The sequence below is a fragment of the Zea mays genome, chromosome 8 (assembly GCF_902167145.1).
Source record: "Zea mays cultivar B73 chromosome 8, Zm-B73-REFERENCE-NAM-5.0, whole genome shotgun sequence".
Classification (NCBI taxonomy): Eukaryota; Viridiplantae; Streptophyta; class Magnoliopsida; order Poales; family Poaceae; genus Zea; species Zea mays.
The window spans coordinates 18,975,843-18,989,317 of record NC_050103.1 but is presented as its reverse complement, the minus strand read 5'-3'; the positions used below and the strand labels follow the sequence as shown (position 1 = coordinate 18,989,317).

Below are 13,475 nucleotides of genomic sequence, written 5' to 3'. Positions count from 1 at the left end.
ATTCTTGTAAAATATGACACATATCTTAAACTTGGGATTATTCAACACATGATGGAGATCTAAGCTTTGGCTGCAATAAGTTCTTGGAATTTATTTGCCCTGAGACCAAGCTTTTAGACAGCAAAATGTTATTTGCCCATCAGTAAGAGGTCTACATCATATGGTTATGATGATTACCTATGTGTTCTCCCAAGTAGATATGTTGGAGATGTGATGTTGGTTAATCACCTTTATGGTGATTACCATTTTGTTTTTTGAAAATTTGGTCAAGCACAGGGTAGTGGAGTCCTAAGCATTGGCTGCGGTATGTTCCTTGAATATATCAGCCCAGAGACCATGCTTTCAGGCAGCAAAAGTTTTGCCCACTACTGGGAGATCTACTCCATTGTTTCATGGAGATTATCTACATTGTGTCCACCAATTTCCAAAAATCTTTTGGTACACTGTATGTGATACCTAGAATTCTCCAACATATAAAGATATGATATATTTTACGGCAAAGTTGCAACAACAGACAAAAATGGTTAAGCCATTTGGAGGATAATTATTTAATAGAGTTTGATGAACTCGCCTAATGGGCTTAATTATCCTTAATGTTCATTGGATATGTTCATTTCATTTTTGCATGATATGGGAATTCACCTCTTCATTTTGGAGGAAATAAGACACTCTCTTTCTCTTATGGTTCCTATGAAAAGAACTTATGTGCTTTTGTGGCTTGATATGCAAGCGCAAAATGAATAGCAAAGAAAATCATAAGACTTGTGGACTTATGAGTATGTGTCTACATTATGTTGTAGATTAACACTTTGTATTCAAATATTTTTGCTTGAAAGCAAATATATAAGCACATTAAAGAGGAAAGGGCAATGAGTATGACAAACTCTTTTGTCATTACACTATATGTGGTATAGTGTTGTATGCCTAAGCATCTAATCTTGTATATGAAATACCAATAGATGGATACTACTCATGAAAGCTAAGATATGAAGTGTACTTCAATCTTCCATCTGACATGATAACAGTGGTTAGTTGTGTAATTCATGATTTGGACTAATCATGTAACAACACTTCTTTTTCTAAGAGAAGACCACTTCGTTAGATGATTTGCTTTTGAGTAATATTTAAATGATGCATGAGATTTGGTATAATCTCATAATTGATGTTGTGATAGGTTCAACTCATGCGGTGTGAGTTGAACACACTCATGTGATTTGAGTGTAAAAACTCATGAATTTGAGTTAAACAAACTCATCGATTAGAGTTGAACGAACTCATCAAGGGAGTTGAAGACTCATTGATTTGAGTTATGCAAACTTGTACGGGGATTCTTCCAATTGAGGAAGAAACATGCAATGTGGAGAATTGAGCCACAAACTCTATATGTGGGGAAACAAAATATTCTCATATTCCTTTGGAAAGAGGAAAGAATATTTTAACAATCGCTTCATGCGATATCATGATATGTTATTATCATATCCCCTTTGGTATTGGAAGTATCAAGGATGTGTTGAGATATCCTAATTGCTATCTTACCATATTATAGAGATATCCATATAATTCCTATCATGTGGAAACACAAAGTGATAGTGATGGATATTGCATGTGTTTCACGGAAACATTTCTTATGGATTGTATTCTATATACATCCTCTCGTACAATGTGTTGCATTTGTTAAACTTTTCATGTGATGTTACTTACCATGCGGGTAAGATTGAATTGGTCATCCCATTGTTGGGATGAAATGAAAAGTTATGAACAATTCTATTGGTCATGTTTTTCCCATAAGATGGATACTTGATGAGTATCATCGGAAATGAGATTTTAAGTCCCTCTTATCTTAAAATCTGATCTGAATTGGTTAAGTTCTTTGAATTATTTCAAAGGAACGAGTGTGGTCCATTACAGAGATTGTATGGACATTGAAGGCTTTATATGGTTCTTTGGTGCATCTATATGATGACCTCAAGTGTGTCCTTCGGACAACACATGATCATTAAGCAATAATGTCTCAAGCTTGAGCACATTAGCCTCCACACTACTGAATTTACCAAATGTGCTTACAATGGTGATTGTTTGTCTTGGTATTCAGAATGATATCCATAAAGGATATGATGAATCTGTGATAGATTCGAAAATTTCAGATCATTAATGACCATCAGTAATGAATTGTCATTTCCAACTGGTTATGGTTGGAGTCAGGAAGTTTTGCATGCTCCTGGCTTGTGATTGACTGCACGTACTGCATGTACAAGTTCCCCTATGGTTTTTAGTACGTGGGAATCCATGAAAGATTTCCCATGCGTACATTGGGTATGTTCCCAATCTCACCACCGCAGCGTACATGTATGGGCACACAGAAAACTGGGGATCTATATGAGAATTCATTCTCCGTCGATCATTAAGTTTTAGAATCTCTTCATGAGAATCTATTTACGGCCCGTACGCTTGCTTGAATCATGAGCTTTTCCAGGCATTAGGGGGAGATTTCAAGTACCAAAAAGAATGCCAGGAAATTATAATGAATACAGTAAGCATTCAGGCTCAGGATCACGTACTAAAACTGAACCTTTGAGTTCGAATGATTTGCAAGAAGTTGCAAATTGACTGCCTTGTGCATTTACTATGAGGTGTCACTCAAATTTAATCCTATGTAGAAGTGCCAGAAAGAGTGGTTAAATGGAACACCACTAAACTCCCTATTACAATGAAGCTGTAAATAAGAGGGGGAGAAGTATGGTCACAAATTGGGATTAAAATGCTTGCAAGCAGCTGAAGACTAGACCTTCTAAGATAGTAAATGCAAACCAACTATTCATTGGTAACCAACTTAGCGTTGGTGGACACCTAGAGGATATGAATTATCCTATGAATGGAAGACATTCACAACCTAGCTCAGTGCGCACTGATGAGGCTAGGTTATCGGAAGCCCTTGATTCTCGTTTTGGGATTTCACAAGAAATCATAAGGGTACATAAAAAATGACTTTATGTCAACTGGAGAATTGTGTTATTTAAAAGCTACAAGTGTCGACACATACATCTCAGCAAATTGTATATGCACTCCAAGTGATCCAAAAGACTATGGCCATAGCAGAGCATGAGTATGCTCAAACTGGATCTTGTTGAGTGATACAATGTTGCAGAGATAGCCTTGCTCACCGGAAAGAAGTGTTAACTTATTTTCACTTCAAGGTATCTTACTGTGGATACAAGTTTGTTTTCATGGACTTGGAAACAATGAGGTGGTGAGAAAGCATGGCTAGTAGCAACTGGGTTTATACGCAAACCCAAGCATTATTTTAATGCTATAAATTCTCTTCTACCGTGAGTAGTAAAATTCCGATACAATACAAAGGGCAGTAAATCATCTATCTGTGCAGTTGATAGATGTAGTGACAACATATGCATATGTGGTCACTGAATTATGGTATTTATGGAGTCTTGAAGGATTCCAAATACATAATAACCTATCACAAATTTGCAATGCTTGGAAAGTCTTTGTGACTTAGAGCATTCAGGTCAAATATGGTACATTCGACCTAGTGAATCCTTCCTTCCGAAGAGATACACAAAGAATGGTATGTTTAGCGTAAATATGTGTAACATATTTCTAAACATACATTACTTATCGACGGAGTTCGAGATAGAAGATATGATATGAAAGAGATTTTCAATTCAAAGTAACCTATCTTGAGTATCTTGGATACAAAACTATCTATATCCAACATATATTGAAGAAATTCAATATGAGAGAATCATTGTTATTTGATTCTTTTGGATCATGAGATGTGCTATTGTATCTTGCAAGAGCATCCGGCCGGATATTGCTTTGCAAAGATTTGCTAGCTAACAGCACATGAGATCGAGTTATGATCTCCAGGTATACTCATGCTCTCCTTATGTTTGGATATATTGATCTTGGATATCTATAGAAGATCCCCAAGTACAAGATCAATGACATACTTCTGGTAAGTTGGACCTACTGTTTGATAAATGTTGATCAACAGAGATTAATGGTCACTTACACTAATCATTCTATAGTACACTTCGTGGGATTGTACAGAATGATATACTACATATTGAGGATATGTGGTGGTCATGATTTTCTATCACTGACCTTATTATCTATAAAGATAATATTACTTTGTGTTGTTTAGATGAAAAACAAGTTATAAACTAAGTCTCTATCTTACTCCACATTTTTAATATGTTTGAGAGTAGGTATGAGACGACTTAGTGATTTACAAAGATCAGGGGGAGTTTCCTCTTGATCGGAAGAACTTGTTTATACATCATGTTGTACTCTTTTCTTTGCATGAGTTTTTCCCTCGTTGGGTTTCTCATTCAAAGTTTTTAATGAGACAACATCAACACAAGGCCTATGTCGTATCATCTATTTTTCTCGTTGAGGTTTTCGAGGATGATATATTATGACATAGCTATTGTTGTATTTGAACTAGGTTATGAGTTTATCTCCCTAAAAGTTCAAATGGATCAACAATAGAGTATGACTACTCTCCTTATTTTTCCCACTGGGTTTTTAAGGAGACTCAGCTGGTATGTTGATTTCTCAGATTTTCTGGCAAGATTATCTTGGAGAAATATTAGCCTGAGTTATATGTCTCATCATTTATTTTCCCCATGGGGGTTTTTGAGATGATGACTATAGACATATTATTGTTCTTTGGGCTAGAGGTCCATGGGAGAACAATGGCATACCATGGTTCAACTGAACCACCGAGAATTATCTATAAGGATAATTGAGCTTATGTTGTTCAGATGGAAACAGGAAAATGGAATATATAATATCTTGCAAACAAAGTATTGTGATAATCTTGTTGATCTATTCACAAAATCTCTACCATACTCAACGTTTTCAGAAATTTGTTGAGGTGATTGGTACGAGAAGACTTAAATGCTTGCAAGATCAGGGGGAGTAATTCTCCGTGATATTCGACCTGTTTTATACCATCATATTACACTCTTTTCTTTGTATGAGTTTTGCCTTGTTAAGGTTTTCTCATCCAAAGTTTTTTTAACGAGGTAATATCAACTAAGCTATATGCTTCATCATTAACTTTTTCCCACAGGGGTTTTTATGAATGATGATTACAAGCATAATTTCCTTTTGGAGTTCAAGTGAGATTTTCTCATTATACAAAAGATATTGTATACTCCTTATTTTTCCCACAGGGTTTTTGAGGAGATAATATCTTGAAAGACATGTTGCAGATGATCAAATGGATGCGAATTGATCAAGGGGGAGTGTTACAAAATATGTATAACATGTGATCAACCCTCTCCCCTGACACTTTTCTCCCAAGGGACACATCCTTTGGGAGACTCTGTATCCACTTGTATATAAGCAAGAAACCCTGCAATAAAGATACAGTTCTATCAATTCTCTTTTGCCACTGAGTATACTTCAACACTTACCATAGCATGCCAAAAGCGAAACTGATCGATCGTTCATAATAATGGAGCATAATAATTAAATAATCGATTGATTAGTACGCAGTACCCCTCGACTAGTCGTGGTTTTTTATAAGTGAAGCCGTGAAGGAACGCCACAACCAGTGGCTGAATAAAACGCCACGAGACGTGGATGACCCGATCGCATTCGCAACCGCGGTGGCCGCGCCGGCGGCAGGCAGGCAGGCACGTGAGGACACGCCAGGCGTGCCGCGTGCGGGCAGTGTACCACTTGGCCTGACACCTGCTCAGCTCAGCTTCTTCTTCTGCTGCTGCTGGGCCTGGCCCATTGGCTGGTCGGCATGCCGCGTGACCTTCTCACTTCGCCACGTGTCGCTGTCACAAAATCAATACTAGTCCTGCTGCGCCCGTCCTCGCCCCCGCCAGGCCCACATGGCAGCCTCTGCACTGCAGGATCTCATCCCCTCCGGCTGCCCGTGCCCAGCCGTCGTGGCGCGACGGCGGCGGTCGGTCTGGTAGGGCTCCCCTCCTTTCCACCAGATCAGAACAGATAGTCATAGATCAGTAGGGATGGATCCGGATATTTATTCGGATGTCAATTTTTTGGTCTTCTTTCTTCTATTGTGAACAAATAACATATAAAATTTGCTATGTAAATTTATATTCTTGTTTTTAGCATTGAGGCTATTAATATTCACAAAAAATAAACATTAAATTCGTTCTAGATATTTTTAAATAATTGATATAAAATTCGGATGTCTATTCGAATACGGATTCGGATGTTTTTTCACCTTTTTTGTTGTAGGGAGAAAATAATGTACATAAAAAGTATACAAAAATTTATTTAAATACTTTATAATATTCTTCATAACATTGCCAAAATTAGCTTTAAATTATATGTATATATATGCTAAAATATTAGATTTGTGATAGAATTCGGATGTTTTAGGAATATCCCTATAGATCAGTGTCACACCACGACCCGCCAGCCGGACCGCCACTTGCCAACCAACGCCTTTCCCTCCTCCTCCGCCTCCGGGCGCTAGCGGGAATGGACGCCGCCGAGCTGCCCCTCGTCTACCACATCGGTCTGGTGCTGGCCGCGCTCTGGGCCGCCGCCGCCGTCGGCTTCCGCGGCTCCCTCCTCTACCTCCTCGCCTTCCTCTACCTCTACATGGTGGGTACTCGCTGCCACTTCCTCTGCCCCCTCACGTACGCACTCATTAAAACACCAGGATTCGGCCCCCCTTTTTCGGCCAGAGGAAGAACACAGTACGCGTCCGCCTCTCGTACCGCGTCATACTATTCCAGAATGTATTGCCTTTTTCAGCAGGATTCGCACTTAGTATTTCGTCGATGTTTTTTTGGGGGTGTAATTTCCCTCACTGAGACTTTCTCCGATGGGACTCGTTTCGCCTGTTTCTGCCATCAAATTCCTTCACCTTCCCTGATGCAGCCTGTTCCACCAAAAAGGTCAATTTGCCACCTCATTCTGCACTCTGCTTTGTGCTTTCTATCTAGGATTATAGGTATTTTGTAAATCATTTACCAGTTAGCCATGAAATCCGGAGACCTTGCAGCGGCTGGAAAGCTTGTCGCGTGCTACCATTGCTTGACTAATTAGCATGGCACATCATATGCTGCAATTCTTTACTCCACTTAATCCAATCCAGTCCCATCCATCAGGATCAAGTCTACCTCCTGTCTAGGCAGTATAGTTATTTTCCAAAACCGTGGGTTACTGTTACTGATTCTATGCCCCCAAGGTAAATACAAAATTAGCTTCCAAAGAATAAAATCTCTAAAGAAACTAGTAACTATTCCACTTTGGCACGGTGTAACAGGCTGATGCGAGAGCGATATTACATAAATGACTGAATTAACGCTTCCGCTGTTTGGGGATTTATTGTTTTATACTGTGATTTGTAGAGCATCAGATGCTACAAAGTGATTTTCTTCATCCTTTATGACCTATACTGATCTCCATGGACTAATTTCACATTCATCAAGAACCAATCCTGCAAGATGTAAAATTTTCAAATGATTTAGCGGAGATGCCTTGGCGTTGTATCAGAAATCTCTCCGTTTTTAGTTTATGCTATGAAATGAATTTCCCTTCTCTTCATCAAGGCCGACTCCAAGCTGATTCAGAATTTTTAGACCATACTGCTTCTTTCCCCCCTGTTTTACTTCCTCATCTTTCATGGCACTTACATACTTAATTGTATTGTAGCATGTTTCTCGTTCCAACTTTTACAATAGTTTTCCAAGTCTTTTAGATCGTGATATAGTTGTTTGCTTGAATGAACATGTGCGGTACCAGAATACCAGATAATCAGAAGAAATGAAGTTACAAAAATGCTCCTCCTTGTTGTAGGTAAATGCTCGCTGTGCAGTGAGACTGCGGAAGAGGATACAACATGAAGAGATGAAATCTGCCTACCAACGAAGGGTATGCACCTTAATTTTCTGTTGCTGCACTTTTTAAATATTGCATGGATAAGTATTGTTGACTAGGCTGGAAATTTCATTCTACTCCTTTTCATTTCCTTCTTTTTTATGACTGTTCCTGCCTGTGTACATCCAGCTCATATTGTTTTATGTATCAGCTCCTCTCTGATGCAGAATCAGCACGCTGGTTAAACCATGCAATCGACAAGATGTGGCCTGTCTGTATGGAGAAGATCGTTTCAAAACTTCTACGGCCCATCATACCATGGTTCTTGGATAAGTTCAAACCTTGGACAGTCGTATGGTTTCCTTCTTTTTCCTTGGTTTTATGATTCATATTCTCTATTTTGTGGCATTTTACCTCGAACTGCTACTTTAACAAAGTTTTTCTATGACAGTCACATTTAGTTCCATTAAGTAGGCATTCCTATCGGTCGATTCTCTGTAGCTTACCTGATGTTGTTATTCTGCAGAGCAAAGCAAGTATTCAGGAACTTTACATGGGCAGGAATCCACCAATCTTTACCTCCATGAGAGTTCTACCAGAGACATCAGATGATGACCATTTGGTAGGTACTACCGTTGTTTGATCTGAATATTTCCTTTACTTCTATGGGCAATTGACAATAATCTGCATTCATTTTAACCTTTTATCTAGGTTCTTGAGCTGGGATTGAATTTTCTTTCTGCTGAAGATATGAGTGCTGTACTTGCTATGCAGCTGCACAAGAGTGTGGGACTTGGAATGACTGCAAAGATGCATTTAACAAGCATGCATGTCGAGGGAAAGGCAAGTTGACTAGTAACTGAACCACTTTGCAATTAGAGTAATAAACTTGTGACATATCATAGAAAATGCATTGCAAATACCAAACCCACTCTTAAGAAGAGTGGTGCTTTGGAAAAAAATGGCTTTGTTCGCCTAAACAGTCGTTTGACCTGTTTAATATTTCCACCATGTAAACTAGGCTGGAAATATTGCACGGATAAGTATGTGGTGCGCTATTTCCGTTTAATCGTCCGTTTACCCTGTTGTATTCGACGTTTAGCCCGAACAATGGCTAAACGGTAGCTGACCGACCATTTAGCATTAACATTTATGAAGATACTGAAAAAAATGTGATTGACATCATGCCGAAAAAAGAAAAGACTTATGATGCTAACCTTTTCAAGTCCCATGTGTTGGTGCCGTGGCTACAGGTTAAGACTGCTAATCTTTTTGCTAACAATTTCTGCATCCTAAAGTGGTAGATAAAAAAGTTACACAGTTTCTTTTATGAACTGGTGGCAAGGACCATGTTGTAATACTGTAATCATAAGGGAACATAATAAAAGTTTTCTGGTCAACAAAGGGCCTAAACATATTCTCTCCTTTTTTGTGTGTGATAAGCAGGAGCTCCTGCTGAATTAACTGTGTTAAACAATATAATAAAAATATACAGATTTGTTCTATGGCAAAGCAGATGATAAAGAAAACTTTAGTTTAAATTTAGAAAGCCCTCATTAGACGAAGAAAATAGTTTCTTCCTACATACATTACCTTCTACAGCTGTACCCAAACAAGACTGTTTTTGCAGATATTAGTTGGTGTGAAATTTGTTCGGAGTTGGCCATTTCTTGGCCGTGTAAGACTATGTTTTGTGGAGCCACCTTATTTTCAGATGGCTGTGAAACCACTCATTAATCACGGGCTCGATGTCACTGAGTTTCCAGGAATTTCAGGATGGCTGGTAAGATTGTCCTGCATTATATTTATAGTCTTTTCTTACTGTATCTTACTGATCACTCGGCTTCCTGGGTTTCTTTTTCCAGGATAAGTTGATGGATACTGCATTTGGGCAGACATTAGTTGAGGTCAGATTTTTATTACTATTTTTTTGTTTGTTTTGATTTCTTCAAAAGCCTTTTAAGGGCTATTTTTTGAAGGTTGTCCGTGTACTTTTTCCTTACTGGGGTATATTTTCTTCTGCAGCCCAATGTGATAGTAATAAATGTGGAAAAATTTGCATCTACTCCTTCAGGTAGGTAGCAACTTATTTCTTGTGTTTGAGAAACCTTTAAAAACCGCTGTAATTTTGAAATCCTCTTGTGGATGTGCAGTTAAATTTAGTTATAGACGGTTGTATGGTGTACAATTTAGATCACTTGCTTTATTAGCATATGCTAGCAAATGCTAGACTTTGGTATGCCCCGAAGTTAAACAAACTTTATAGTTCTATGAAGTATGAACTATGGCCGCAAAGTTCAGGCCGGGTTTTTTTTGTGGCCGCAAAGTTCTATTTTTACTAAAATCGTTTAGAAGAATAACTCCCATTTTGTAAATTCTGTAATGGTACACCTTCAGTTCCCTTCTGTTATTTTCTCAACTGTACCAATTTCTTTGGATTCTACAGAAAATAACTGGTTCAGCATTGAGGAGAGACCTCCTATTGCATATGTGAAGCTTGAGATTCTAGAAGGAACTGACATGAAGCCATCTGATATAAATGGTGAGGATGAATTGTGCAGCTTCTGTGTTACTCTTAATTGGTGTAACACAATTGATGATCCAATGCACAGGACTAGCGGACCCATATGTGAAAGGTCACCTTGGTCCTTTCAAATTCCAAACACAGATACAGAGGAAAACATTGTCCCCTAAGTGGTTTGAAGAATTTAAAATACCAATCACATCATGGGAGGCAACGAATGAACTTGTCATGGAAGTTCGTGATAAGGACCCCATGTTTGATGACTCACTTGGGTAAGTTCAATTTTCTAAGCTCATGTCTAGAAATGATGCCTTGATAAGGAAATCTACAGGATAACACTTCTACTGTCTTATTAACCTGTTGATGTGATTCAATTGGCTTTGTTGAAGAGGACAATCTAGCATTTCCTGTTCTCTTATAATGATCTGACCAATTTGGTAGTATTTGAAAATGAAATAAAAAATGCATCTTTGTTTTATTTACAGGCAATGTACCATTAGTTTACATGATCTGAGAGGTGGACAAAGACATGACAAATGGATATCACTGAATAATGTGAAGAAAGGAAGGATTCACTTGGCAGTAACAATTGATGATATATCCGAGGTCAGTGGCAAACATTTTGTCTATTTTATTTTACTGTGACTTTTCAACAACATTTTAGTGGCCTACGGTGAGGTAGCATGGTTAATCCAAAACGGTCTGTTCAAACCTGAACTGTAGAAATGCTCTGCTGGACTCAATTCTAGTTTTTTTAGGCCATCTGCACTGCCCTGCGGTAACACCCACTGTATACAGATAGAGGAACATTAGCATAGAAAAAAGTATGCACCGCTGTACGCTATGGTTCTCTGTAAAGCTATGTAGCTACAGTGAAACGGCATATATAGAGCATGCAACATCTTCTGGTACTAGTGGTGGTTGCGTGGTTGGAGAAAAAACATATACTCTCTCCGTTCTTTTTTTGTCGTGTTTTAGTTCAAAAATAAACTAGCGAGTGACAAATATTTGAAAACGGAGGTAATATTATATATAGATAAAAAATGTAGTAGTTAAATTTGGATGAATAGAATGTAGTAGTTGATATAGAGGGATATGAGTGCGAAGGATTGTAATATAGAGTAAGGAATCTTGATGATTAGATTATGAATAGTGGTATAGAGTAAGGATATAGAGTAACTTGCACTGCGGATAGCCTTAATGGCGGCAAGAGCACTCAGTTCTCGTTGTATATGCAGGACCAAAATACATCAAGTTTGGACCAATCATTGAAGCAAGCGGATACTGAACTACCAGTATCAACATCTGTTTGTAGCGAAGTGGATGCTAGTGAACCTCCTGAAGAAAAGAAAGTCTTAATGGATGAAGTGGAGCACATAAACATTGATGGACAAGAACAGCCTGGAGGTTTATATGTACATCGCCCTGGCACTGGGGTTCCAAGGACATGGGAATCCCGGAAAGGACGAGCACGAAACCCAGACACACAGATTCACCAAGAGGTTGACAAGCAAAAGGAAGTCCCAACACCAAAAGGGAGTGGGCAAGGGGGTCTATTTAACGTAGGCTCCTTTTTCCGGTGGAACTCGAGGAAGGGGAGCTCCAGAAATCTCGATGCCAGCCCTCCTGCAACTCCGGGTTCTCAGAGCGTGACAGAGCTTGATCCAAAGCTCCCTCAAACTCCACGTCCCAACCTGAAGGAGCTAGGCGAGAAGCGGACGTCGATAAAGATCGTAGTGGACGAAGAAGCAAGCCCGGCAGACAAGGTGGGAGGTGCGGAGAACTCAGGAGAAGATGTGGCGAAGGTGATAGAGAAAAATGCAGGTGAACCGGGCAGGTCACTGACAAGCACATTGAGCAGGAAGATTTGCAGAAGGAGAGCAGATGATAGGCTATCAGATATCCCCGAGAAGATTGAAGCTCGTGGATCTAAGCCGGTGAGTGAAGGGCCTATTCTTGTTAGAGGTGAGCCAATGATAACAGTGGACCATCCGACGACGGAACATAGCGATGGAGGTGGCACTGAGCAAGATGCGGTGGGAGCAAAGGTTGCTACTCAGACCTCATAAGGATTGCGACTTAAGGTCAGCAGTTCTTGTTCTTGTAATCTTTGCTGGTCGATTTGGTTCGGGCATGGGACCTTGCTTTCTGTTTATAGATCAGTGTCCATAGTTGCGAAGGGTATCCATTTAGAAATGGCTGAAAAATATAGTAACAAAGAGCAGCGTGTTGTGCAGTGATATACGCTCATGTTGATAAGATGGCTCTGTTAGATCTTGTTTACTTATGTAAAGAAACATGAATTGCATATATTTCTTGACATAAATAATGTAAAACGTATTTTTTTGGTTGCATTCTTTCCTCTACGCATATGATATTTTGCCCGGTTTTATCATGTAATAATTTCCCAAGATTTTCAGCTCAGGCAACAGAAGAAATGCAAAGCCCGGCCCAGTAAACCATCATCGTCTTTCACGGCCCATCAAAGAGGCATCCGCGTTCGCACATTGCAGTAGCTTCCCACACCCCCCTCCAGAGCCGGCACGTTCTCTAGACTATATTTCCTATCTTATTCATTTTCTTCTATGGGATAATACTCTTGTTAATATGAGTTATACATAAGCTTGTCGCTGCACAATAATGTAATTTATAGGGTCTTATTGCTGAAGTATCCATCATCAGTACATTTATGGATGTAGTTTTTAGCTCTGATCTATATATCGGTTGATAAGATAAGAAGTTTTCTTTGAAAAGGAAATAATCCAGAATAATGTGGCGGGGTCACTGTTCAATTGGTCTACAACTTGTTTGCCAAAGAATTGGGGGGCCTTGGTATTCTGGATTTAGAACGTTTTGCAAGAGCGCTATGACTAAGATGGTTGTGGTTGCGATGGAAGGTCAAAGAAATAGCCCACTGGCATGCAATTACTATGTGACAAGATTGATGTGGATCTCTTCAATACATCCATAATTGTGAACATTGGCAATGGGAAGATGGCAAATTTCTGGGATCAAGTTGGATTGAAGGACAGGCTCTGAGGAATATTACACCAAGTCTATACAAGAAAGCAAGGAGGAAGAACATTACGGTGTTCAAAGCACTTCGAAACAATTACCG

General features: G+C 39.1%; 1 protein-coding gene across 4 annotated transcripts; it reads left to right on the top strand.

Annotated features, from left to right (window-relative positions):
* The first annotated feature begins 6,398 nt into the window (after nt 1-6,398).
* LOC100279497 (uncharacterized) lies at nt 6,399-13,128 on the top strand. Of its 4 annotated transcripts, none has more exons than XM_020542068.2 (13): nt 6,399-6,612; nt 7,813-7,887; nt 8,045-8,185; nt 8,360-8,455; nt 8,545-8,676; nt 9,464-9,616; nt 9,699-9,740; nt 9,859-9,907; nt 10,280-10,375; nt 10,446-10,629; nt 10,843-10,963; nt 11,596-12,441; nt 12,783-13,128. In XM_020542068.2, the coding sequence occupies exons 1-12, from the start codon at nt 6,487-6,489 to the stop codon at nt 12,424-12,426; spliced, it is 2,046 nt and encodes a 681-aa protein (XP_020397657.1). In that variant the 5' UTR covers nt 6,399-6,486; the 3' UTR covers nt 12,427-12,441; nt 12,783-13,128. The 4 variants fall into 4 exon arrangements, with proteins under 4 accessions (XP_020397657.1, XP_020397656.1, XP_020397658.1 ...); XM_020542067.2 differs by having other exon boundaries at nt 12,778-13,128; XM_020542069.2 differs by having other exon boundaries at nt 12,770-13,128.
* Nucleotides 13,129-13,475: the final 347 nt, after the last annotated feature.

Bases quoted from the DNA above. Each gene is read 5' to 3' on its own strand.
- LOC100279497 (XM_020542068.2), top strand. From the start codon at position 6,487: ATGGACGCCGCCGAGCTGCCCCTCGTCTACCACATCGGTCTGGTGCTG. The intron at 6,613-7,812 runs GTGGGTACTCGC...TCCTTGTTGTAG, and splicing joins CCTTCCTCTACCTCTACATG to GTAAATGCTCGCTGTGCAGT. The intron at 8,186-8,359 runs GTATGGTTTCCT...GTTATTCTGCAG, and splicing joins AGTTCAAACCTTGGACAGTC to AGCAAAGCAAGTATTCAGGA.